The 26,974-nt window shown below is 47.2% G+C and overlaps 1 protein-coding gene across 1 annotated transcript in view; it reads right to left on the minus strand.

Annotated features, from left to right (window-relative positions):
- LOC135917042 (acid-sensing ion channel 5-like) overlaps positions 1-26,974 on the minus strand; it is a 173,159-nt gene that overhangs the window by 30,492 nt on the left and 115,693 nt on the right. The window contains exons 11-12 of the mRNA XM_065450525.2: positions 26,488-26,537; positions 10,002-10,077 (exon numbers count right to left, since the gene is read on the minus strand). Coding sequence (XP_065306597.2) covers positions 10,002-10,077; positions 26,488-26,537 — 126 coding nt within the window. The remainder of the gene's footprint in view (positions 1-10,001; positions 10,078-26,487; positions 26,538-26,974) is intronic.

Below are 26,974 nucleotides of genomic sequence, written 5' to 3' on the forward strand. Positions count from 1 at the left end.
TTTGAACTCACCACCTCCCATCTTCGAAGGAAGAAGCGTTAGGGCACAGTACTGATCACACACAGTAGGGCCGGTCACTGAAGGTCACGCTACTACAGAATGTTCAATGTTCATGCTACAAACGTGAACCTAAGTTAGTTAGTTCTATAAAGGTTAGTAGGGCGCGATGCGCCTGATCACGTTTAGATGCACAGCCACTGGGGTATAAACATTCCTCGAGTGTCGCACACCGCAGGTCAAGGAGATGATAGTTTCTCACTAGCGACATGCGCTGCGTATAGCATGTACAACATGTACAGCATACATGAATAACGCAAGCAGGCTTGGTGACTACCCGACACCACCCCATTTCAAAGAGGATGCCAATAAATGGTCATGATTATCTGATAAAATAAACTGATTGATTGCATTAGAATCGATATTAATTATTGAGTTCAAGAAATTGGGCCAGGTGGTATTATTAGATTTGAATTTGCGCATGAATGATTTGAATGGATATACTAATTACAACGGTTCTCTATTGCTGGATCTGTGGGATGAACAGAACCTTATAGTAGTTAACAGGGAAAAAATGTGTCATGGATAGGTAACATGGCAATGCGGAAACAGGCAGTCATGTATCGAATACGCTTTAGTCGCAGAAATGGTCTACGAACGACTAGACCAAATGACGATGGATGAACATGGAAAAGATATCATAGGTAGCATACATGAATGTTTAACATTAAAACCAGGGAGAGATGCTAACGCAAAACAGGTACCAATAGCATCGAACTGAATGCATAATTCACAATTGAATGAAAAGCAAATAGCAGAGATTGCAATAAACAGAGAAGATGGAGGTGCTTCCTCCAACAGTCTGGGAATATAAGGAACTGGCAGACGTTATGCAGCAGGAGATAAGACAGACGCTGCAAAAATATTGTTGGATTGTAACGAGGAATCCACGCAAGTGATGGGACAAGGAAACAAAGCAAGCCATAGAAGAGCGTAAGCAGGTGTCTAGGGATCATCGGGAAGCCAAAAAGTTGTGATCACACGAAGAATACGTACTCCTTGAGTGGACCAACTACCGAGAAAAGAAAGGGTGGCGAGTGAGCTTGTGCAAAAGAAAATTAAATACACAGTGAGCATTAGGTGCATGACATATGCAAAAGAGATAAAAGCGCACCGAAAATATTCTGGAACCATGTGAGAGCACTCGGAGCTCAAAGTAAAAATTTGCAAACGGCTAAGGGATGAAGACGGCAACATCTTCAAAGGAGACCATGCGCTGTGGTACTTGATGTTATTAGTGATAACTTCGATATAAGAAAGAAAGCGTAGTTCAGACTCAAACAGATCCAGCAACAACGGAGACGCCTGAGAGATTTAGCGTAGAAATATTTTACTCGAAAAAAGTGCAGCAGGTCCAACGAGTCGGAATCTATATACAGCGAAACATTGTGTGAGTGCATAAAGAGTCGAAACACGAGTTTGTATTTATTGAATGGCCGCGCAAAGTGACACGGAAGGTCGGGCGCTGCCGAGAGAGGATGGATGGATGGAAGCGTCCCTTTTGAAACGGGGCGATGGCAGTTGCTCAGCTTTTTAGTTTGCCTTTCATTTACCTGTGCTGTGTGTTATTAAAATTCTCGATTTGCTTTAAATACGTCTTCCTACCCTTTTAACCTTATGCCACATCTCTGGTTTTGAGCCACCAATCCTCCAATCGCCTTTTGCCAATTTCCACCGCATATTTATTTACATGACTATTATTATCTCTGAACCCTAGGGCCTCAGGAAGCGTGACTGTGGCCGCATCGACATCGGGATTGATACCATCACATCTTGGTATGACATGTTCTATTGTTTCTACAGATTTACCGCACACAGTACATGTGTCTTCTTCTTCGTTAAATTTCTTTTTATAGCTCCGCGTTCTAAGATATCCTTACCTAGCTTCAAAGAGAAAGGCACTGCCTCTTGAGTTATCATAAAACGCTTCCTTCCTGATCTGCTGTTTCCAGTCTCGATATAGTTCAACACTATGCTTCTTTTCCGTTGAATTTGTCCAATTTTTACCTTGCGCGTTTTTAACCTGTCGTTTAATGCTCTGTCTTTCTTCGTCCTCGTGTCTGGCATACTTACTGGTTAGCTTCCCAGTTCTTTTCCGCCATTATGAGTCAACGCTCTTTCTGTATAGGTATTTAAATACCTTAGCTGCCCGCCTGTTATCGTCCAATTTCCTCAGGCGTTTTTCGTATAGGATTTTACTCTGAGCTTCCCGTGCTTCGAACGATGCCCAGCCCATATCCCCCTGTACTGCTTCGTTTGTGGTTTTCCCGTGGACACCTAGTGCTAATCTTGATTTACTCTCTGTCTGACTAGAAGCTCTCTGATTTGCTTCTAGTCTCGACTGCACCTCTGCCCTTAAACACAGGACCGCATTTCCGAAAGTAAGCCCCGGCACCACTACTCCCTTCCAAATACCTCTCAGTACCTCATACCTGTTGTACCCCACAATGCCTTATGTTTCATTATCCCGGCATCTCTTCGCCCTTTTGCTATGCCCTTTGTTTATCCATACCCCGAGATATTTGTATTCGGCCACTCGGGGTATTTCATGGCCTTGTATTGTAAGCTCCTGATCAGTTGTATCGTTGAAAAACATCCCACCGGACTTAGCTGCACTAAAACTGAAACCTTGACTGTCTCTTTCGTCTCCACAGTAATTTACCAGAGTTTGCAAATCGTCCTGGCTCTCTGCTAACAGTACAATATCGTCCGCATATATTAAACCCGGTAGTCGTTGCTCAACAACCTTTTCGCCTAATCTGTACGACAGATTATACCCTAGATTGCTTCGTTGTAACCTTCTTTCCATACTTGTCATATAAAGCATGAACAGCAGCGGTGATAGAGGACAACCTTGCCTTAATCCTTTGTGTACCTCAACAGTTGTCGTACTCTTGATTTCTTCCCATGTTATTTCAACATTATTTTCTCGATATTGTCACGTGGTGGTGACGTTGAAGAACACAGTAGCAATACTGTCAACAACAAAACTAACTTTTAGTGGGCGAACCTGTGCCCACAAAACAGGCTACACTTATAGCACAACGATAACGGCGAACACGGTCAGCGCTCGTCGAAAATCTGATGAACGGGTCAAGCGCGTCGGCTTTTATACGGCAATCGTCGAATGTTCGAGACTAATCGTTGGGACCCGCGTGCCTTCCACAAAGTTCTACACCATTCGCGTCAGGCGATGAAATCAGATAACATAAGGTTCGGCGACAACAGACAGCAGATAGATGCATCGATAACTTTCCAGAAACTTCGGATACATGCAGGGGCGTCCCGCGCTTTGCGATAGCATTTGTTAGGCGGCGAAACGTGGTCGCCCTATAAAAATAAGTACACGTTTTAATATATTTCCTGTAGAAAATCAGGTACTTCATGACCGAGACCTTCATCTTTTAATATGTTCCACAGGAGTTCCCTGTTCAGGAAGGCGAAATACAGAGGTCTATTCTCCGCCTTAGCTTTTTCTATGCTCTTGGTAAGCACGAACAGGCTACCTAAGCGCCTACCACTTCTCAACCTGTTCTGAAGTTCTCCAAGTATTCTATTACTTTCTACTCGATTTATTATCTATTACTTTCTATTCTTTCTATTCTAGTAATTTCACCGCCTGCATCGGCAGCTTATATATAACTGATGTTATCGTAATTGGTCGGAAGGATTTTATGTTCTTCTTATCACCTTTCCCTTTATAAATAAAATTCATTTTACTCTGTTTCCAGCTGTGCGGAATTTGCTTATTTGTTATGACTGCCTCCAATGCTTTTATCAGCGTTTCCTTGCTTCTTGGGCCAAGTTCATTAATTAACTTGATTGGAATTTCGTCTATCCCCGCGGACGTGCATTTTGGAACATTTGCTTCCGCCTTTTTCCAGTTAGGATTGGTCAGTTCTAAGCTGTTTTCTATTATGCTATCCTGTGTTGCTCCCTCATTTGGGGCGATTACCCTATCGTCTTTCCTAAATGACTCTGCTATAACTGAACCAATGTAGTTCACAGCGTCACCTCCCTCTAAACAATTTCCTTCGGCATCGTTAATCTGTTCCTGCTTTCTGTGCTTATAGCTTTACCCAGCCAGCTTATATGGTTCCAGAATTTTCTTGACCTCCCTTTATTAGTTGCATCGCGAACTCCAGCCAGCCAGCGATCAGAGGACTGCTTTATTTTAGCCTGGACGAGCGCCTGCACTTGTTTCATTTTGTCGATAAGATTCCCATTTTTGACCTATTTCCTCTTCAGATAACTGCGCCCTCTTTTCTTCTCTGTGTTCCCGAGATGCCAACCGTCGTTGTTCGATGGTCTCCCTAATTTCCTTATTCCACCAACTTCGTGGCTTCCTCTTTCCTCTCCAGCGGTTTACTCCTTTTACTTCTTTTATTTTTGTACTAATGAGTAGATCTAACTGATTAAAATCCCACTGTTCCATGGGATGTTTCTCTATTGCTTCCTCTATGCCGGTCGCTATTTGCGCTATTTGTTCGTCATTTAATTTTGCGTAGTCTTTTTGACTTCCCTGCATTTCTCTTTTGAGCAGGGCTCCCAACTGTAGACTAATACGCTTATGATCACTTCCGAGGCTGTACTTCCCCTCTTCGTCTATTTCCATTATTGCGAGCTTGCTATACAAGTCCTGCGACATTAAGCAGTAATCAATGGTCGTTTGTCTGTTACGGAACTCCCACGTGATTTGTCCCTCACACTAAGTTTCTCTATTTACTATAACTAGGTTGTGTCACTCACATAAGTCTAGCATCACCCTTCCATTACAATCTGTGTATCCATCCAGATCCTCGATGTGGCCATTCATGTCACCCAGCAGACAAATATCGGCACCTTCTCCAAACTGCTTTATATCGTCATTGAGACACTTCACTAGATCCTTGTTTTCTTGCCTGTATTTGTTCCCTGTCCCTAAATAAAATACTCCTAGCCATATCCTTTTAACCGCAATTGTACCTGATACCCAGACATGTTCCTTGCAAGTTAATTTTATTCTTCTACAATTTGTTCCTTGATGTATCAGCATACCTACTCCTCCTCCCTTCCTCTCCGTTGTTGTTCTATTGCTGCCTTCCCAGACGTAGCCTTCAATAAACGGTGGGCCTTCTAGATCTCTGAGATGTGTTTGGCATAGCGCGTATAGACCTTCTTCGTCGTCGTTTAACTGCTGTTCTATTTCTAACCACTTCGCACTCTTTCTACCGCCTTGCATGTTTATGTACCTGATCCTGGTGTTAAATTTCTTTTTTTGTAGTTTTCTTCCTGGAGCTCCTACTGGCCATTTTATTGGCGTCAGCCTCTATTGTCGCACTTTCTACATTGTTTCTACCTACCCTTACGCCTTGAGCCGCAGTGGACCCCCTAAAGAAGCTACTGCCCGACCTGCCAGGCGCCAGCCGATCTCGGCTCCTAGCCTTCCATTAAAGTGGATGCCATCTCGTGTAAAGCCTCCGCCAAAGACTGCTCTATGCACTTCTCTGTTTATGTCTGCCACTTCAAATCCTTTCTCCTGGCTTAGCTTTCTTATCTCACGAATAACAGCCACAATGTCCTTGGCAATTTCTCCGTTCCACCCTTGCACCTCCGGCACTGTGCATATCACGATCTGGACTTGCTGTGCTATCGCCCTTGAATCGTCAACTCCCTCCGCTAATCTTTCCACTACTTTTGCGGCTTCACCATTCACGACATCGTTTAACCCCGCCGCTGCCACTACCAAATTGCGCTCTGCAACATTTCCAGAAAGCTCGCTTTTTGTTTCTCTCAGCACTGCGTCCATTGTCCTGCCTGGGAACGTCCCGACTGCTACCCGCTTATCACCCTTTGCAGGCTCCATTATAGCTCTTTTGCACCTCCTCATATTTGAAACCCCACCGATAAGTACTAGGGCATTCCCTCCCTCCCTCCTAACTTCCTGATTATGCTGCCTCTTATCATTGGCTATGAGCTCATTCCCTTGGGGTTAGCTTGTTCCCCTCCTCTCTGCGCGCACGCTGGCGCCCCTGTGGCTGCAGCGTCGCCTCACTCGGGGCGTGTGGCGCTGCTTCACTATAACTAAGCCGATTTCCCGGCGGCGAGCTGACGACCGCTTGCTCTGGCTCCCTGCCTCCCACTTCGCCTGTAGGGCCTACCCTGCTTTCTGACTTTTTGCCACCGCTTTGTCGTCCTGACCCGACACTCTCCGAGGCCACGCGAAGGCGAGCGCCATCTGGTGGCGGTGCAAGGAACCCGGGGACGCAACCGGTGGCCTCTGCCCACAGCATTTCCAGATAACGAGGGAGCCCGCGGCATAGACAGGGAATTGTTATAGCACGAAGACACAGATGGCAATTTCGTGGAGCTGCCGAGGAAAATATATAGAGAGTATATACTGGGTACAAGTTGTGTGGGAAGGCCGACAATGTAATCAAGTAGTGAAAATTCATCAAAGGCTAAAGCAAGGATGTCCATTGGTGTTCACGCTTTATATTATAGGAGCATAAAAATACGACTGGAAAACATTGAGTTTTATTTATCTTACATGCGTAATGGACAAAAGGTGCAACAGAAGGTTCCTGGACTGATGTATGCGGACGACAAAGGACTAATAGCGGACAGTGCAAGGTGTTTGCAGAGTCTGGCGAATATGTGTGGCAACGCAGCGACAAATCTAGGCCTTAAAGGGGCCCTGAAACGATGTTGATGATTATGTACAAACGTACTGAGTCGTTAGCGTAGGCCCTTCTGACCATTAAGTGACACATTTAAGCGCTCTGCGTAAAGCGTGTATTTTATAATAAAGTTTTAAAAAATATGCACCGCTACCGATCGCATCGGCGCAGCTGCCCCTAGTTTCTAGCCTTTACCAAATTACCTTATTTATGGCACATATTGCAATCGATTAACTATAGCAGGGGAGTTTGCAACACCAGTCCACTTGGAAGGAATTCTCAGGATGACACCAGTTTCCAGGTATTAATTCCCTAACTTTGCGCAGAAATTCACTGGCGTTCCAGTTGATCTTATGCTTCAATGCGTAAAACGTCTTGTTAAAGTGTAATGACAGTGCATTTTTACCGCAAGTTTGACGGCGAATATCTCCTAAATGGTGTCATCCACATAATTCTTTTCAAGTGGATATGCCTTGTAGTCTTTCCCGCTAGAATTTGTAAATTGCGATATGTGCCGTGAGGTCATTAGCTGAAAACTTAAGTAGTAAATTATTGTTAATTCGTCGATTATGCATTTAAACTTTGGTGCAATATTCGTCTCTTCTAGCAGACCAGCTCATGGACTAGAATTGAGCTATTTGCCACAGCCAATTAACAAAAAATTGAAAGTGTTCGCTGAAACACCCTGTACATTAACGCTAGGCCGATCAAGTCGCTCACGTACGTACATCACAGCGGTAGCAGTATGCGGATGGGCTTACGCCCTTCCGTCAGAACACCCCGCTCGCCACAATCGGTGCCGCGGCAGAACGCTCGCAAAGCGCGCTGCTTGGACGGCCGGCGACCAGGCGGGGCGGGTTGGCTCCAAGAGAAGCAGACGACACGACGTCAAAGCATGACGCACAGCCAGTGCAGACGGAGATTAGCCCTAATCACTCGGCAAACGAGAATGGCTAGGGGAGAGGGTAGCATGTAATCGTCTGTTGCCCTCTTGACATGAGACGCTTCACTTAAATCGTGGCGCGAATGTTTTATTGTAGCTGTACCCTTTGCGTCGATAAAATTTGCTCGAACCGCTTAAGGGACGCTTTAGGTTTAACACAGAGAAATCGAGATCTTTAATGAAGAGACGAATAATTGCGTGGTATCAATTCAGCAGCAAGTCATAACCATAGTCAGGCAATATACACACCTGGGCGTATACATAAACAAATGAGACTTATTCAAGCATCCACCAAGATAATCTGAAAATAAAAGGAAAGCGGAATGCAGCAATAATTAGACATGGAGCACATTGGGAATACAACAAAAATGGGCTGGTGCGTGGGATCTGCAATGGGGCCAGCGCTAACGTTCGCGAATGCCATTCTCTGCTTAAAATCGGACATCTTGGCGGGGTTGAAAGTTAAGCAGAGATCGGTGGACCGGTTGGGCGGCATTGGTAGCCCACGGTAAAACCACACATGAGGCAGCTGGTGCACGGTGATATGGGTTTGGCCTCTTTTGAACTCACGGAAACGCAGATCAAGATTAGCTTAGAAGAAAGACTAAGGAACATGGATGAAAATAAATGGGCGGCTAAAGTGCACAAGTATCACTACTTGAGAGCCGTGGATACAGAATGGAGGAAGAGGACAAAAAAGTTTGCGACCAAGTATAGGGTAACTGAAAGTGCAAATAGACAAATGTGAGAAAAACAGAAATAGTGAATTGGATGCAAAGAATGTAAACAAAAAAGGCGCAGTTTCGCCCGAAAGGTGAACATCGATCCTGATAGCAAACTAGTGGACAGCTATACGTAGTAAGGATAGTAGGTTTATCGGCGGCATAAACTTGCACACATAGGCATACTAAATACACTAATAAGCACGGTGTCGCGCGCACAAGCAAACATGAAACCATCTCATACGATGACCGCGAAAATTAGCCCTCAAAATGATGGAGTGAGGAAGCGCAGCAGTAGCAGTGAGCGCATTGACTTTTGTGCTGCGAATTGTGTACGCGAATTGTGTACACGTGAGCTGCGATCTGCGTCTCGATCCTCGAACGGTTTCACTCGCACGTACGGCCCGCGGCGACGATCTTATCGCCCTTGGACTGCCGTCGGCAGAAATGTGCCTGGATTGGGCGTATAATTGTTATCGCAATAAAGAAGCCCTATACCACACTTTTTTCGTAGAGGGTTTTCAGGTGTTTTGTCAAGCTACATACACGTAGAGTGCTTCATGTGTAAAAGGCTCGCGGAGTTTCTTTCCCAGAAAACGAGACTGACTTAGGTTGACCATTTCTTTCTTCCAATTCTATGGACACCCCAGGCGCATTTCTGCCGTCGCGGCGAGGTTCGGTATAAAGTCCACGGGCGATAGAATCGTCGCCGGGCGCCGTGTGCTGCGTGTGCGAGTGAAGGCGTGTCGAGGACGGCGATCGCGGCTCGAGCACGCAGGAGAGGAAAGCGGGGAGGAAGCGCGCCGTCTTCTGCCGCGCGCAAAGCTCCGGTGGGAGCGGGGCGCATTCTACTCCGGGCCGTTGTATCTTGAAAGCCGTCTGTGACGCCACGCGCAGTTTTCGGGGCTCGGTTGACGCAGTTCGCTCGCTGCTGCTACCGCGCTTCGGCGTTCTGACAGCGAGTTTCCGTGGTCATCGTGTGAGATGTGTTCATGTTTGCTTGTGCGCGCGGGACACCATGCTTAATTATTTAGTTGGTACGCCTATGTTTGCAAATTCATACAGCGGATGAAACTGCTATCCTTACTTCGTATAGCTAGCTGTGCACAAATTCGATATCACAATTCGACGCGTCGCCTGTCGGGCGAAACTGCAACTTTCTTATACCCTATGTTTTTTTGGTTTGTTCTCGCGGTGCTTTCTTAATGACTTAGTGTTGTCTTTCGGGGCTCGTCTGCCTATCACACGCACACGTCCCGCCATCTATGTATCAACAGAGGCACCGTTGAAAAAAAAATAACATTCTTTTGTGATACTGTGTGCGCTGTTTGGTGCTTGTAGCAAGGAACTCTTAGATGTCGCTCTTTATAATTTTTTGCCTCTACATTTTCGTTTTACTCCGTTCGTTTTTATATTCTAATCGGTCCTTTACAGCTGCCTTGGCGCGGGCGCCCTCTGACATTCTTTGTTCTCTATTCAGGGACTGCTGTCGTACTGTACTGAGCTTGTCTTTCTTCAGTACAAGTTCGAGCCCGTACTAATAAAATTCAAGCCGTAGAAAGCTTTCCTTTTCGGGGTCACTTAGCCCGCTGTTGTGTGTCCGATAAGTGCATGGCTCACCTCGTATTTGGCTCTGTGGCGGTACGTGATTTTGTTGAGGGTCCCGTAGATGAGGTAGATTCTTGTAAGATTCATGCTGTCATAGCAGTAGATGCAAAAGGGAGAAAGGCGAGAACGAGCGTCATTAAAGAAACCGGCGCTTGTAAACAACCACAATATCAGGTCTAGGAAAGAAAACTCGGATTGCGGACAGCCGCTTTCCTCAAAGCAACTTACATCAAGACCGCGAATACGCTCAACGAATACAAGCGTGCCATTAAAAAAAAAAATTACCACCCACTTGATGCCCTACAACGCTGCTAAAGAAAGAAAGCGACAGGCCTACTACCTACTTCACTTTTGCTACTTTTTTGTGAGGTGGCTGAGAGTGGATTACTACTAACACTGCTTGGCACAACGTAGCGTCGTAATCAGAGATGACGACAGGGCCTTAGGTAGTTCTGTGACGTTTCTAGCAAATTCTGGCGGCTTAATACACCGATAGCATGTAATGTGTTCCTGTTTTGTGACGAATGGAGTGCTCTGCTGTGTCGAACGAAGCTCTCCAGGATCTCGCGCGATGTGATTACGAGGCACGCCGTGCACGTTGGGGGATCGACGTGCAGACACACGACGACCGCCGATGCCAAGATTTGATGCCGCCAGATTACAATACAGGAGCGGTCACTAAGCCACTGTTTAATTTAAACGCTATGCAAAGACACGCGTGATTATCTTTTATTTAAAAATATTTATTTTTACTACAACATTTATTACTACATTTTTATTTATTATTATGCCTCCTTATAAAACGCAAGCACTATTTCACATGGGTGCTTGATACGCAGCGTGCATAAATGATGTCTAATTGTGTAGAAGAAATGTAACAAGAGTCGTGCGGTACTCAGAATTATGAAATCGGTGCCTGTTTAGCGCATGAACAACTCTGACGAAGACGTTATCAATGGCTCCTCCCATACTTGACGTCGGAAAGTGACGTCTTTGTGAAGCTAAAGTGAAGCCGGAAGTTGGCGTTGCTCATGGCGTTGCTCCGCCTATCGGGCCAGCTCTCCTCTCTTGTTTACATTTCTCGCGAAACCACGCCGCGCTGCGCGCAACCGTGCTGCTCGTACCCGCGCGCTCCGCAGCAATACTAAGCAATCTTAGCACGTTAGCATGATTCCGCGAAAAAGGGCAAAATTACCCGCGGATATACCTTCGTCCGTAGCCATTGCCGCGGCGCGGTACATTGCGTACAGCGTTGCATGCACGTTCATTTCACGAATTTTAGATCCTCCTGCCCCACCTTGTTACAGCAACATACGGGAGAGCACAATCCAGATAACGCAGCGCAACCAAACACGAAGACCAACGCAAACCTACCCGCACGGCGCCTTTGCCACGGTACGAAATTTACGGAGCAACACGTGTGAGCGCACAGAACCAAAACAAAGCCGCCATTGTGGCCCGAAAGGCGTGGCCGCTACGACAAAGAAATAAAAAATCAGCAAAAAAGAGGAGAACGTATTACGTCACTTCCTCCACACTTTTCTCCTAGCGCGCGGAGGGGGTAGGGCCTCTCCTCAGTTTCCTTCCTCCACGATACCGTTAGTGCAATTCAGTGTCGAGGTCTCCACTTATAGTCACAGACACCCTTTGGCGTTGTCGTACCAACGAGTCTGCGCCTTTCGCAACCAGAGACGGCCGGCTGAGCTGCGCGGAGCCCGCACCGAGCCGCGGCGCACCGAGTGTCCGGCGGTGGTGAATCGATCGAGAGCCCAGCCGCACAGAAGAAGCCCGGCGGCCGCATGCACACGCAAGAGCGGCAGATGTCCCTCGTGCAAGCAAGCGCTGTGGAACGCCTGGCGCGTCGTCGCACGGCATCAGTTTGCCGAGAAAATGTGAGCGAGCGGATCTTTTGGCTCACGATGAAGGTGCCAGTTACCGGACGCGTGTGATTATTATTGTTTTTGTAATTCAGCATTTCTCAAGTTAGTGTTTCGCTTTTATTTAGAAAATTCCGCGTTACTTTCTATTTTAAGCTTTCTCTACGAAGCGTTGTTTTTTTGATAGTTGGGCGAATATAAAGGTTTTTCGAATACGAAGAGTTTCGAACGGTCGCGTTTTATAGCGGGAAGGATTTGTCTCGGTGTGTGATTACGTACCACGGCTGTGTAGTGCAAAAATAAAAAAAATTGCTATGAGGGACAAAGCGTTAGTTTTAAACATAAGATCACTGGTCGTCATTAAAAAAACTACACGAGTAGCCTATCAGCAGCTTTAGACCCTGGTTGCAAACTTTCCAAGATTGAATGGCTGCTGTATGACTCGCCTAAATGGCTGTGTGAATAGCTTAAAAACGGCAAATAAACGGTTTCCGAAAACGCCTTCGGAGATTGCGAAAAAAAAAAAAGAAAGCTGCTGAAGGAATATTTATCCTCAATATCTACAATATTAGATAGGAATATTTATCCTCAATATCTACAATACTCCATCTCAACGCCATAGCCGATTTCTAACCCTCTTCAAGAAGGCCCTTAACATCGCAGGCAGCAGCCCCCTTATCATCGGAGGTGACTTCAATCTCCCGCACACAGGATGGGGTTACAGACACAGCTCTGCTGCAGGTCGTAACTTATGGCAAGACTCCCATGATCTCGGGCTTACACTCATTACTGACCCAGCCTTCCCCACTCGCCTCGGCACTTCTACTGAACGAGACACGACGCCAGACCTCACTTTCACCAAAAACGCAGACAACGCCCATTGGCGCAACACCCAACACGACCTCGGGAGTGATCACTTTATCATCGAAATTACTCTCCCACACCTACCAGCCGTTATGAGAAGAACAAGGGACTTTACTTGGACGGAATGGGATGCGTTCCGTAAACGCCGTGTAACAGCAACGACGGACACTCCCATTACCGACATAGAATAATGGTCATGCGATCTACTGTCTGATACAAAATCGGCCACCCGCATTATCACAACAGACGCCCCGACTGAGCGCATGGACAGTAGACTCGCCCACCTTATCGAGGCCAAATCATCCATCCTCTCTAAATGGAAGGGACAACGGCTCAATGAAAGACTCAGACGGAAGGTCGCACTTCTCAACAAGGAAATGGAAGCTCACTGCCGCGTTCTAAGTCAACAGCAATGGACAGAGCTCTGTCACTCTCTAGACGGGCAACTCCACCACCCCCGCTCGTGGAAAATCCTCAAACATTTGATTGATAGCACCACCACCCGCTCATATCAACAAGATGGCCTCACCAAGCTCTTATTCACAGAAAGCAAGACGCATGGCCAGGACCACGTTAAGAATAGCTTATGTCAAAAGTACATCCCATCTGGGCCCACTCAACCTCACGGCCCATACACAGGGACCTCCAACCCTGCCCTTGATGAAGATTTCAGCGTGGCAGAGATTCATGCTGCCCTACATAAGCTGAACAGCCGTTTATCGCCAGGCCCAGATGGTGTTACGAATAAAACATTAAGGAATCTAGATGACCCCTCGGTGCAAAAACTCACCGAATACATCAACAACTGCTGGCGCCAGGGATCCATTCCCCCGACATGGAAAACGGCCTAAGTAATTCTCATCCCCAAACCCGGTAAGCCATCTAGCCTCGCCAATCTCCGGCCCATATCGCTAACTTCATGTGTAGGCAAGGTCATGGAGCACGCATTCCTAACCCGTGTAAACACTCACCTCGAAGACACATGTGCTTACCCCCACTCGATAATTGGCTTTAGACAGCATCTTTCCAGCCAAGACGCTATGCTCCAACTTCAGCATCAAATCCTTGATGGCAAATCCCGTCACACGAAGGCGATCTTGGGCCTCGACCTCGAGCGCGCCTTCGATAATATAAGGCACTCCACCATCCTCGAGCGCATCTCCTTGCTCAACCTTGGAGAACGCACTTACAACTGCGTAAGAGACTTTCTATCCAATCGGAAGGCCTTCTTGTCGGTCGGAGACATTCGATCGGAGGAACTCTCCCTCGGCAGCACGGGCACACCGCAAGGCTGTGCCATTTCCCCAATACTGTTTAATCTGGTTATGCTCGGATGAGCACAAGAACTACAAGAGCTCGACGGCATTGAACACACCATATACGCCGACGACATTACAATCTGGGCTGCAAAGGGCAGTGACGGCCAAATCGAAACTGCCCTACAAGACGCCATTGACGTCGTAGAAAATTATCTTGAAGGCACGGGACTCCGCTGTTCCCCTGAAAAGTCGGAGCTTCTCCTATAGCGCCCCACACTCCGTGGACGCCCCCCGCGGGGCTCCACGACTAAACGCCAATACGAGGAAACAGAGCTCAACCTGAGGGATGGCAGACCCATACCAGTGGTCCCTTGCATCCGCGTTCTCGGTATGACCACAGAAGCCAACGGGGCTAACTGTACGGCTATCTCTAAGATCCTTCGACAGACCGCCAATACTCCTGAAACGAGTGACCAACCGGCGAGGGGGTATGAAGGAAATCCGCCTTGTCCAATCTTTTATCGTCTGTCACATTACTTATGTTGCGCCCTTTCTCAACTGGTACAAAGCTGAAAAGACTAAACTGGACATCATCATTAGAGGAGCCTATAGACCGTTTCATCGGGCGAGGAGGATAGGTCGCGCGGAGAGCCTTTCCTCCTCTCTGGCTTGGGCGATCCGGCGCGGCGCTGCTTGAAAGTATTGCTGTCGCGTGCTGCGGAATGATTTCGAGATGTTTTAGATCTTACTTCGTGAAATTTATGCCATGTTCGTTCATATAAGTTCGTCAGGGAAGCCTTTCGGTGCATCGGTAACTACTGTAGGCAGAAATATGTCTTGGGGGCGCAAAAATGTGACGCGCATAATTAGCCTCAGTGCACGCGCATTATCAGTCGCGGTGCGTGTATGTGTTGTTTACTATTTTGCTTATATCGATTTTAATTCAACAAAGAAAACCGGTGTCCCTGTATTACCAGCATTAAATGGTAAATCAGCTCACTGTCTGATCGAATGGCGTAGCGAGTAAAACGTAAAACATAAGAGCGCATGCTCGTGCACGGCCAACCTAAAACAACCACGAAACATCTGAGCGGCAGGCGCTATCAAATATTTGTGATACGCTGGCATCGTTATCACGCATTTCAAGTCTAGTATGCTTGAAATTACCATATGCATTGCTGCATGAGGCCCATGGCGCTGCTCAACACAGCAATCACTGCGGTTGGTGAGCCAGCACGATACATATAAGCTGTGTGCTTCGGCATTGCCTTTTTGGCCTGTATATAGCTATAATATACGAGAGGGTTCGCATAAAAAGAATGCGATGGCAATTTTTGAGCGCAAAATTTCCGTAATACGTGTGAGTGCGTCGTAGAGAACTGATCGAATAGAACCGAAAAAAAAATTCGGTTCTCAACATATTTCTCTAAGTAAGCAAGAGAAAACGGGCTAACGCCGCACAACGTTTATAAATATATAACCGCTGATGCCGTATGCTAACAAAGATATCTGTAATCCAGCACCTACTACTGCTCAGGACGCTCGCGAAGTTCGTAAACGGTCGCTTTGATGGGCAAGCTTAATTCAGACTGTAAGGTATGCTGCTATTACTAGCCAAAGCTATTTTATTCATGGGTGGAAACTTCATCCATCCAACCAAGTAGTCACGCAAGGTAACCTGCAGCGGACAGTTTGAATGCATGTCGAAGTATAACAGCACAGCTCATATCTATATATAGCAGAACGGTACACACGCTGTTACGATCGTCGCGTATGTTTCATGGCTCCTAAACCGCAGCTTAGAAATAGAGGATAATACTGAAGTAACGTCACATTAGTGATCGGAACATTCAGAAATACACAACTGATCTCCGAGGCTGATTGTATGCTCAAATATGCGCGCACATTTCGCGCTGCGTGTTCCGTCCACCTCAACGCCAGCAGAAATTCCGGCCACGACGCCTTCAACCACTTGATCACGTCTCACAGAACCGTTTACCACGTAGAAGACGCACGTCATACTTAATAGACCGCACGACCGCGAAAACAAACGCAAGAATCTACCGCCGAGCGTATACCTGCCGTGCAAAAGACCGCTTTCACCCAAGCCAGTATGGCGCTGCTCATAGGCGGCGCCACTGCGGTCGCAATATGGCGGCGCCTACGAAAAAACGGTCTATAAGCAGGCCTTAGGACTACCCAACCACACCGGCACGGAACTTCTACTACAATTAGGTATCCACAACACGCTAGACGAGTTAATCGAGGCCCAACGTCGATCTCAACTAGAGTGGCTTACTCTCACGGAAACGGGCCGCAGCATTCTAAACAAGCTTAATATCACCTACCACCGTCAACATGGAGACAAACACCCAATACCACGCGACATTCAACAATGGATACACGCCGACCCTATTCCGAAAAACATGCACCCAGACTACAACAAAGAACGCAGGAAGGCACGAGCTACTTCCCTCATCAAAGCTTACGCCAACACCGCGGGCGTCACCTTCGTCGACGCAGCTGAGTACCAAGATGGACGGCGCTTTGCGGTGGTTACCACAGTAGGCGGCTTGCTCCGACATGCTGCCAGCATCATTACCAAAAATGCCGAGACGGCCGAGGAAGTGGCCATCGCCCTGGCCACTCTTGACCCAGCCTGTCACATCATACTGAGTGATTCCCGCGCAGCAGTCAACAACTACATCAAAGGTCGTATTTCTCATCAATCACTCCGTATCTTACGACAAGCCCGGCATTCGCCTGAAAATCAAATCACCCTCGTCTGGATCCCAGCACACGCCGGCGTTGTCCACCCGCACCTCACCAACCTCAACGAGGTTACACACTCCGTAGCACGAGGACTAGTCAACCGTGCCGGAGATGGTGCAAGTGCACCCGCAGGATGCGACCGCCTTACAAGATTCAACGACCTTGTAAAGTCATTTTACTTCACAAGAAGAACCTTCCCCGCCCCTCACCGCAAGTTAAACAGAGCACAGGCAACCGCCCTTCGCCTGTTGCAGACGAATACATACCCCTCCCTCACACGCTATCACACTATATAGCCCGACATCTACCCGAGCCAGACGTGCAAGGTCTGTAAAACTGAATCGGCAACACTCCCCCACATGCTATGGGAGTGCAAACATCAATACCAAGACCTTAATCCCGTGACCCCCTCGTCGAGATGGCACGCCGCCCTGCGCAGCTCCCATCTCGACGACCAACTCTGGGCGACCCAGCAGGCCTACGAAGCGGCGAAGAGGCAAGACCTCGACGTCCCATCGTGGGAGGCCTAGGCCCAGCCGACTGAACTGCTGGTGCTCATTGAAGTTTACTCTCTCTCTCTCTCTCTGCTGAAGGAATTGTGTGCCTTAGAGAGACGTAAAAGGGCCAGTTGCAGGGAAAACATAACTCTGTAAAAGATAAAGCTGTTACATAATTAAACTGTCAGAAGTGCTAAATGGCCGACAAGCAAAAATTAGTCACGTATAGGCTTCCACCGCGAAACTGAAAACAAACTTGCATGACTCATGAACTTGCATGAACGTACGAAGCTGACAGATGTTGGGGCACCTGAACGTAGGAAAGTTGAAGTCATGCCGTATGTGCATAAAGTGAGCCACAACATCAAAAAGGTTGTCGCCAAGCGGGGAGTAAGCGTAGTGCTTTTTGCCCCTGGCAAGCTTTCGGGTCCGTGCTCGCGCATTTCTCGAGGCAGGGCAAGGAACCACGTTTGTACAACGCAGCATGAAAACCGTTTTACGGCATGTGTCGCAGGGGTTGTGTATACGTTCCCTCTCACATGCGAAAGAGTTTACATAGGCCGAACCGGTCGTTGTACTAATCGCCTGCGTGAGCACCGCTCCTCCCTGGGGTCCGATAACGGTGCAAACTTGCCTCGCCATTGCAATGGATGTGGCTGTTACCCTTTGTTCAGCAATGTAACGATTCTTGGTAGGGGCAAGGTCCAGGAAGAGCGAGAAATCCTGGAAGCGTACGTACTGCAACAGTTTATTAGGCGACGGCTGCATTAGTACAACCTCGGTGCGCTTACTTGAAAAAGAATCTGCCTTTTTAGATCGGTTACGATAGAAGCAATCACTTGACTTTTCATGCTCAGTGATTAGTGATGCTGTTGTTGCGCATGCTCTGGTGGCCTTGCTGGGACTACGCTGTTTATAATAAAGCTCAGTTGATAGTCCAGTCGTTGTGGTGTGGACCTCTCTTCTTCTCCTTTGTGTTTTGTGACTGGTCTTTTCCTTCGACTACAAAGGCTGTAGCGAAGGTACACAGAATAAAACAAATCGCTCGTCACTCGGAACGTTGTTTCGTACATTGAACAAATATAAACACAGTGCCCCGCATACTTTACCGAGAATACCGGGGGAAAACAACCAAATACCGTGTATAACGCACAAAAATTGGGATACAGCTACCAGTCAGTTACTGTTTTCAGCATAGATAAGCAACCTACACCATGCAAATTTTCAGTGCATATCACCAAAAAGTGCCCCTCATTTTTTTATAATATCAAATATCTGCTGCGTTTGCTCTAGCCGGGAAAAAAGTAACAGTGTAGCTTTTATTAAAAACAGCCTGAAAATGATATCGTCAAGGTCAGAAGTGACATGTATTTAGAGATAACTCGTCAGTGTTCTTGGTATTGAAATGGCTGTACGAGTTCTGCCAAGGTCATTTTCACGAGCATATCTACGATAAGTCGTAATTACACAATGAAATCCGTCAGTTATACATGTAAGAGGTTTGATTAGATTTCTAATGGTTATAAGATACTGAGACTGCAACGAACAGACTAAATAATTTCAGCATTTGATAATCCAACAATTTCAGGCCGTAAGGCAGCAATCGTTGGGCGTGGCTGATTATTATGGGCGCTATAATGTAAAGCTGTTCCAAACTTTTCTACTCCAATTCTGCTATCAGCCCTTCCCGATTGGTCAAAAACGTTTTATAAGCACCCCCACTTCGCCTGTCTGTCACGCGACGTCATGAAAACCGCGATAGCTCCCCATCTGATATGACGTGTACAGACTGATTATGCACAACTAGACCGAACAAAACAAAAATTGTTATTTCTGATTCGACGCCTTTTTCCATTAGCCCTCGGCTTCGGGCAAAACTATTCGGGCTGCACGCACCTCACCTGTCTGTCATGCGACGTCACAAGACTGCGAAAACTAACCACGTCGAAGTTACGCGTGTACGCGCTGAAGATGCATTATTATGCCGAACAAAAGTGAAGTTTCTTCTGAATAGCCGCAGGCTGTCCCGTTCCGAAAGGAATAAAAGATGGCTGCCGCCGATCGCTCAGGCACTGGCTATTCGTAGCTGCCGAAGAGCTTGGGTCTATTTGCGTCCAATAAAACTTTTTGCGTTGCATCGTAACGTTTTCGAGCACTTTCGGCACGTTTACGACCTTGCTCTGCCAACTTTTCTTTGCTGAGGATCCGTTTCGGCGTCATTATTAAGCTTCCGTTGCATGCCGCGCCGATTTTCGACCAGCCAGATTAAGCGAAGTAACAAAAAGCGGACGCCGGCACCACCACCCACGTGATCCGGACTTTCAGTGCTCGGCCCCCTCTCCGCTAGAGCGTGCTCCTCGCCTCTTTTCAGCCAATTAGATAAGACAACGGTGTGTGAAACGTTATTTGTTTTTAAAGCAAACAAAAGTGACCTCTTATGAACGAGGAGAGCTTGGTCTGTTCAGACAACCCTGCGAGTCACCGCCCAGTGCTTGCGTCGGCGGTTACGACTTCAGGATATTGGAATAGTTTTACGTTATAGAGCCCTATAATACTTTATCCGAACCTCACCCGCAGAACAAGCTGATTAGCACGGGTACAGCGGTCCTCCAAAATTCGCCGCGCTGCAAGTTGGTCCCGGCACGCGGGCCGCGTGCCGGAAGGCAGTCCCGTGGAGCGGCTAAGCATATATGCTGCGCCAAACACGAGCGGTTTTAACATCCAGTTCAAGAAGAAAAAAGCTATCTATATTTTATGTGAAAAGCCAGTGTCATCTAGAAATTTACGCATGTGTGTCCGTGCGGGGTGTCTCTTTTCTTTAATTGTGTTAATGTACAGGGTCGTCCACTCTTAGTTAGAATGCCGCTCCGTGCTGCCGGCGCTCCGCGGGGCGCCTCTATCGGGCGCCGAAGAAACTATTGCGCAGGTGCAGTGAGAGCCGCAGGCGGGGCTTCGCGCGTCGTCTGCTACAGTGCGCCCTGTGTTGCGGTGAAATGGACTTCAAATTTGCACTGCCTCTGCAGAACGCCGATCGGAGAAACGTTTCTGAGTAAACAAAAGACTGCCGAGAAGCCTTTCAGCTGCTTTTATCCCGTTGCAGCAACCGTAGCAAAGTTTCCTGCGTGCCTGGTGAAGTTGAAACACACAAACAAGCATACCGAGGAGAAAATTTGCGCCGCGTAATATTCGAAGCCTTATACTACTGCTGCAGCACTACGATCCGCCAATGTGTTTAATTTTTGGCGTCTTGCTGAGTAGCTGGCAATAAGTGTTAGCAGACGACTGCTGTTGTCTGCTGAAATCTCGGCGCAACAAAAATTAATCGGAGCGGAATAGTAATAGTGGAGGTGGAGCTACATTTTCAGTCTCCTATTTTACCTTCCCACAGATAGAAGTTGACGGCCAGGTAGACTCATCAGCGTTTGAAAACAATCCGTAAGGTTTACGAGGACCTCAGTCTTCAGCTTTGCATGGGTTTAAGTAGTTGCTGAGATGATATTTATTAAGGCGATAGAGTCAATTGTTCCTACTAGCATCCGTCCGTTACATTTTAGGTCAGGTGACCTTAATATCACGTGACATCACAAGGTAACGTGACATCACGCTGCAGCACGTCGTGATGTCACATGATCCCTCTGCCACGCTTGCACCATCTGCTCGTCTCATCTGTCACGAAATGAATTCAAGCGCGGCAAATTCAACTTTGTGGAATACCCGCCGTGGTTGCTCAGTGGCTATGGTGTTGGGCTGCTGAGCACGAGGTCGCGGGATCGAATCCCGGCCACGGCGGCCGCATTTCGATGGGGGCGAAATGCGAAAACACCCGTGTGCTTAGATTTAGGTGCACGTTAAAGAACCCCAGGTGGTCAAAATTTCCGGAGTCCTCCACTACGGCGTGCCTCATAATCAGAAAGTGGTTTTGGCACGTAAAACCCCAAATATAAATAATATATATATAACTTTGTGGAATGAGTCGCAAACGGCTTTCGCCTTCCCGCAGTTAATAAACATCTAAGTGCCTCCAACGAATTTTACAATTCACAGGTGACCGTAAGAAAATATGCCGTACTGTGTTCCCGCTAAGTTCCAAGTATGTGGCTGGCGTATCGAAGCAGGACATCTTGAATCGGGTATGTGGACAATTTAGGCAGACGCCTTTCTATCTGCCTCTAAAACTTCCATCAGGGCTTTCGTATGAGCGCTAAAAGCATAACCTTTTCTTCGGTTTACCGTGACGCTGCAACTTCCCGGTTGCGAAATTTCTACGACGAAGTTTATCTATAGACGTAAACCGTCAAGTCACCCAATTGTCAGCCGCCGAGTGCAACTGCTTTGGCGAGTCATTCGGCGATTAAGATTACAAGAAAGTTGCCGTATGACCACTGCGGCCCAAAATGTGATTCCCGCCTGTCCAGACCGAAAGCGCAGGCGCGTCTGGTCGCTTCAGTGTTTTCTGCTTGTGGGCCGCACTAAACCGAAATGTCGAGAGTGCCGGAGGACGAAAGGCGGCTAATTGTGGACTTAAGTCTGAGGGACTATTCGCAGAAACGAATTGCAGAAGAAACCAATCATGCAATTCACACAGTGAATAGAATAATTAATGCCTACCGGAATGAAGGCAGGCTTCAGGATGCGCCTCGGCAGCCTCGTCACAGAGTGACAACAGACCAAGAAGATAGACAGCTAGTAGCTGCTGTGGTGGATAACCCAAAGATGTCTGTACGGGAGCTGCAAGTGGAGCTGGGTTTGGAACATGTTTCTGCCACTACAATCAAGCGCCGCCTTTACGAAGCTGGCCTTAAGAGCAGAACTGCTGCACAGAAGCCGCTGCTGCGTGCTCAAAACAAGGCGAAACGCCTGCAATTTGCCCAAGACCATGCGGATTGGTCGGTTGAGAACTGGAAGAGCGTCGTCTTCACAGGCGAGTCTACTTTTTCTACTAGATGGGACCAAAGAGCTCGAGTCTGGCGCCCCATCAACACGAGGTATGTGGCGTTGTTCCTAAACCTTTCTTTTAAATTAATGAGTGGAGACTTTGAAAAACGTTTTAGGAGCATTATTGAGCTTGCAATTTAGTGTTCTGGTGAATGTGTATACTTTGCGTAATATTGTTTTCAAATGCGCCGCAGCTCATTTTTTGTAACTGCATCGGGCAAAGACTGATCGATGTGTCCGGCTTAGGTGTATAAAGCTTGTAAAAACAAGCTTGAATACATAACTTAAAGCTTGTATACAGTTGCGCGCAACCCGTTACGATTTTGACCACTGTCTTATCAACAAGCGCTGATTACGGGCAGCATAAAAAATTTTGTGTTGTGCATTGTGCACTGCTTGGATGGCAATACTTTTCCATGCACAAGGTGCTCACGCTAAACTACACGTCAAAAATGCATATGTGCAGGTTAAAGCGTGTAGGCAGAATTCAGAATTGATATTTGCAAGTTTCCTAATGTCACTTTTAATAATAAAACTGTTTATATGCACGTCAATTCTCAATTTTTTTTCATTGTTTCTCAGCCACTTGACAACGCAGCCGATTTACACAAAGACGGTGTCGCTAAAAAAGCAGCCAAGCCATTATTTTTTTCACTTGCTTGTGGTAATTGTCTTAGCTGATAGGAATACATGATCCGTTTGCAGACTCAACAAAATTAATATATAGTATGCCTTCAGAAGCATCCCTTCCTTGAAAATAGGTTTCGGATGGCTGGTGTATAATTCTCATAACAAATTTATGCATATAACAAATTTACATGCTAATACATTAAACAAGTGCGTTGTAACAAAAGACAATTACTTCATCTACGACACTAGAACACAGTGTTTTCTTCACGGGAACAAAGCAAACAAAATATAGTACCTGCACTCCATCTTTCTTGCAGGTATATGCCGCAATTCATACAACGAGTTGTCGCAAGTGGAAGGAGTTCTGTGACTGTATGGGGCGCCGTGACGAAGGATGGCCTTGGACCTCTAGTCCGAATACCCGGACGATTCACATCGGAGGGCTACTGCTCTATACTGGATGATGTGGCTTTGCCATTTCTGTTAGACGGCCCGTTCCCTGACATGGACTTCGTTCTTCAACACGACCGCTCCCCAATACACACATCCAAGAGGGTTGCCTCGTATTTGCAGAACCGGGAAATTGCCGTGATGGATTGGCCTCCACAATCACCAGACTTCAACATCATCGAGAACCTGTGGGGGAACATTAAAGTTGCGTTGTCGGGTCAAAACCTGCATGGTTTGTCGGCAGACCAATTGTGGAGAGCAGTCCAAGAGCATTGGGAAACATTAAGGGCCAATGTTGACCTCTGCACGTCGCTCTACAACTCCCTTCCTGGCCGGATGAGAGCTGTCGTAGATGCCGGCGGTGATGTTACGCGCTACTAGGCCATGAAGGGTAAGACTTATAGCGTCGCGCTTGCGTCAACACTGGCTGCAAGGTTGCGCGCCTCGCTTGACCGTCAGTTCCAGACTGCCTTATTTATGTTGTTCTTTTTTTGCCATTCCTTTTTCTTCTAAGCTAACAAGAGAACTGTATTCAGGAACTTGTTTCGTTTTCATTTTCTGAATAAGCTTCTTATGTTGCTGCTTTTTGTGCATATCTGCGAAGTAAAGCATACTGGTATTTACCTTTGCCTCTTTTTTGTTTTTGTAATTGCGCGAGTACCTTGCTACAGTGTTCATATTAGACTCAGACAATATCTCCGCAGTTTTTCATGCCTATTCAGCGTCGATATTCAGTCCCACGAGATCACACAAGATGAGAGCACTCGTTTGCCAATGGTGAGTATCAGTTGCCCATACAATAGGATCCAAGTTTTAAAATGTTGCGGAAGGGTTGTTGTTGAGTAGAGTCGAAGACTCGTTGCAGTGTAGTCGTAGCTGCAGTACTACACATCTCTGAGTATTCTTTATCGCAGTGAGCATTTTCTGACAGAAATCTACAGGTCTTTCGTCCTCCGGCACTCTCGACATTTCGGTTTAGTGCGGCCCACAAGTAGAAAACACTGAAGCGACCAGAGGCACCTGCGCTCTCGGTCTGGACAGGCGGGAATCACATTTTGGGCTGCAGTGGTCATACGGCAACGTTCTTGTAATCTTAATCGCCGAATGACTCGCCAAAGAAGTTGCACTCGGCGGCTGACAATTGGGTGACTTGACGGTTTACGTCTATAGATAAACTTCGTCATAGAAATTTCGCAACCGCGAAGTTGCAGCGTCACGGTAAACCGAAGAAAAGGTTATGCTTTTAGCGCTCATACGAAAGCCCTGATGGAAGTGTTAGAGGCAGATAGAAAGGCGTCTGCATAAATTGTCCACATACCCGATTCAAGATGTCCTGCTTCAATACGCCAGCCACATACTTGGAACTTAGCGGGAACACAGTACGGCATATTTTCTTACGGCCACCTGCGAATTGTAAAATGCGTTGGAGGCACTTAGATGGTTATTAACTGCGGGAAGGCGAAAGCCGTTTGCGACTCATTCCACAGAGTTAAATTTGCCGCGCTTGAATTCATTTCGTGACAGATGAGAAGAGCAGATGGTGCAAGTGTGGCAGAGGGATCATGTGACATCACGACGTGCTGCACCATAATGTCACGTTACCTTGTGATGTCACGTGATATTAAGGTCACGTGACCTAAAATGTAACGGACGGATGCTAGTAGGAACAATTGACTCTGTCGCCTTAATAAACATCATCTCAGCAACTACTTAAACCCATGCAAAGCTGAAGGCTGAGGTCCTGGTAAACCTTACGGATTGTTTTCAAACGCTGATGAGTCTACGTGGCCGTCAACTTCTATCTGTGGGAAGGTAAAATAGGAGACTGAAAATGTAGCTCCACCTCCACTATTACTATTCCGCTCCGATTAATTTTTGTTGCGCCGAAATTTCAGCAGACAACAGCAGTCGTCTGCTAACACTTATTGCCAGCTACTCAGCAAGACGCCAAAAATTAAACATATTGGCGGATCGTAGTGCTGCAGCAGTAGTATAAGGCTTCGAATATTACGCGGCGCGAATTTTCTCCCCGGTATGCTTGTTTGTGTGTTTCAACTTCACCAGGCACGCAGGAAACTTTGCTACGGTTGCTGCAACGGGATAAAAGCAGCTGATAGGCTTCTCAGCAGTCTTTTGTTTATTCAGAAACGTTTCTCCGATCGGCGTTCTGCAGAGGCAGTGCAAATTTGAAGTCCACTTCACCGCCATACAGGGCGCACTGTAGCAGACGACGCGCGAAGCCCCGCCTGCGGCTCTCACTGCACCTGCGCAATAGTTTCTTCGGCGCCCGACAGAGGCGCCCCGCGGAGCGCCGGCAGCACGGAGCGGACCATTCTAACTAAGAGTGGACGACCCTGTACATGCAGTCACATAGCTGTATGAAATCGTACCACGGAGGCAATCGCTGTGGTTTTTTGGCAACCGGGATGGCTTCATGAGGGATGTCGTAATCCCGACAATATTCCTCATATCGCAGGACAAGCGGCCTAATCATGTACGGTTTATTTGTATTGTGTAGTCGTTGTCCAAGCACGGATATGCGTAGTAAAAAAATATAAGCATTGCTTTATGTGGTCACTGTACTAAAAAAGAAAATTTAGCTTTAGCTGTAGTTTTAATTGACTTTCCAGCGTGCAGCCGAAAGTGCCAGTGCGCGCTTTCAGAAGTGTGTGTATGGAGGGGGGGGGGTGCAAATGACATAGTTCCCCCCCCCCCTTCGAGTTGTGACAGTGGTGGGAGTTGGGGGGGGGGAGGGCAAGATAGATGCACCTATGTGTCTCTGTCACTGACACGCGGCAGCTAAATACAGTTTACCAACTGTCTTGAGACGAAGCTTATTTTGACCGTACTCGGTGATGCAACCAACACTATATACAGTGCGTTTCACTCTACAGTTGAACAGCTCTGCGGATGGAGAGCGGCCAGCTTGACGTCTTGTTTGTCGCGCAGCGCGACCTCTGGCGACTAGCCAGGTGCGGCGTGTGACACGAGCTGTGTGCCCACCATTCGGTGACACTGCGGAGCGTCGTTAGACCGCGTCGGCAAGGAGACTTGCATCTGGATTTAGTTTTGTAAAAACCCACTGATTCACAGAATCAGTGGGTTTTATAGTGGGTTCAGTGGGTTTCACAGAATCAGTGGGAAACGATATATTAACACGCGAGTGGTTTTATTATTATTTCTTTCTTTCTTCCTTTCGTTCGGTTCTACTTACCGAGCCTCTCTGACCGTTGTGATGTTGAGGCGGCTGTACCTCTCACGCTCCTGCAAGGTTCAGAGCACAAGTAAATGTTTTGTTAACGAACGAACGAACGAACGAACGAACGAACGAACGAACGAACGAACGAACGAACGAACGAACGAACGAACGAAGAATGAATGAATGAATGAATGAATGAATGAATGAATGAATGAATGAATGAATGAATGATTTATTTCCGCTTCACAAAAGAGGGAAAGCGAATACAGCACAAGTAGGCCGCTGTAACTTGAGGTGGGCTGACTCTTAGAAAGTCATAAGTGACGAACTACACCCATATGTTACCAAACACGCCGTGGTTGCTCAGTGGCTATGGTGTTGGGCTGCTGAGCACGGAGGTCGCGGGATCGAATCCCGGCCACGGCGGCCGCGTTTCGATGGGGGGCGAAGTGCGAAAACACCTGTGTACTTAGATTTAGGTGCACGTTAAAGAACTCCAGGT

Source organism: Dermacentor albipictus, chromosome 6 (genome assembly GCF_038994185.2).
Source record: "Dermacentor albipictus isolate Rhodes 1998 colony chromosome 6, USDA_Dalb.pri_finalv2, whole genome shotgun sequence".
Taxonomy (NCBI): domain Eukaryota; kingdom Metazoa; phylum Arthropoda; class Arachnida; order Ixodida; family Ixodidae; genus Dermacentor; species Dermacentor albipictus.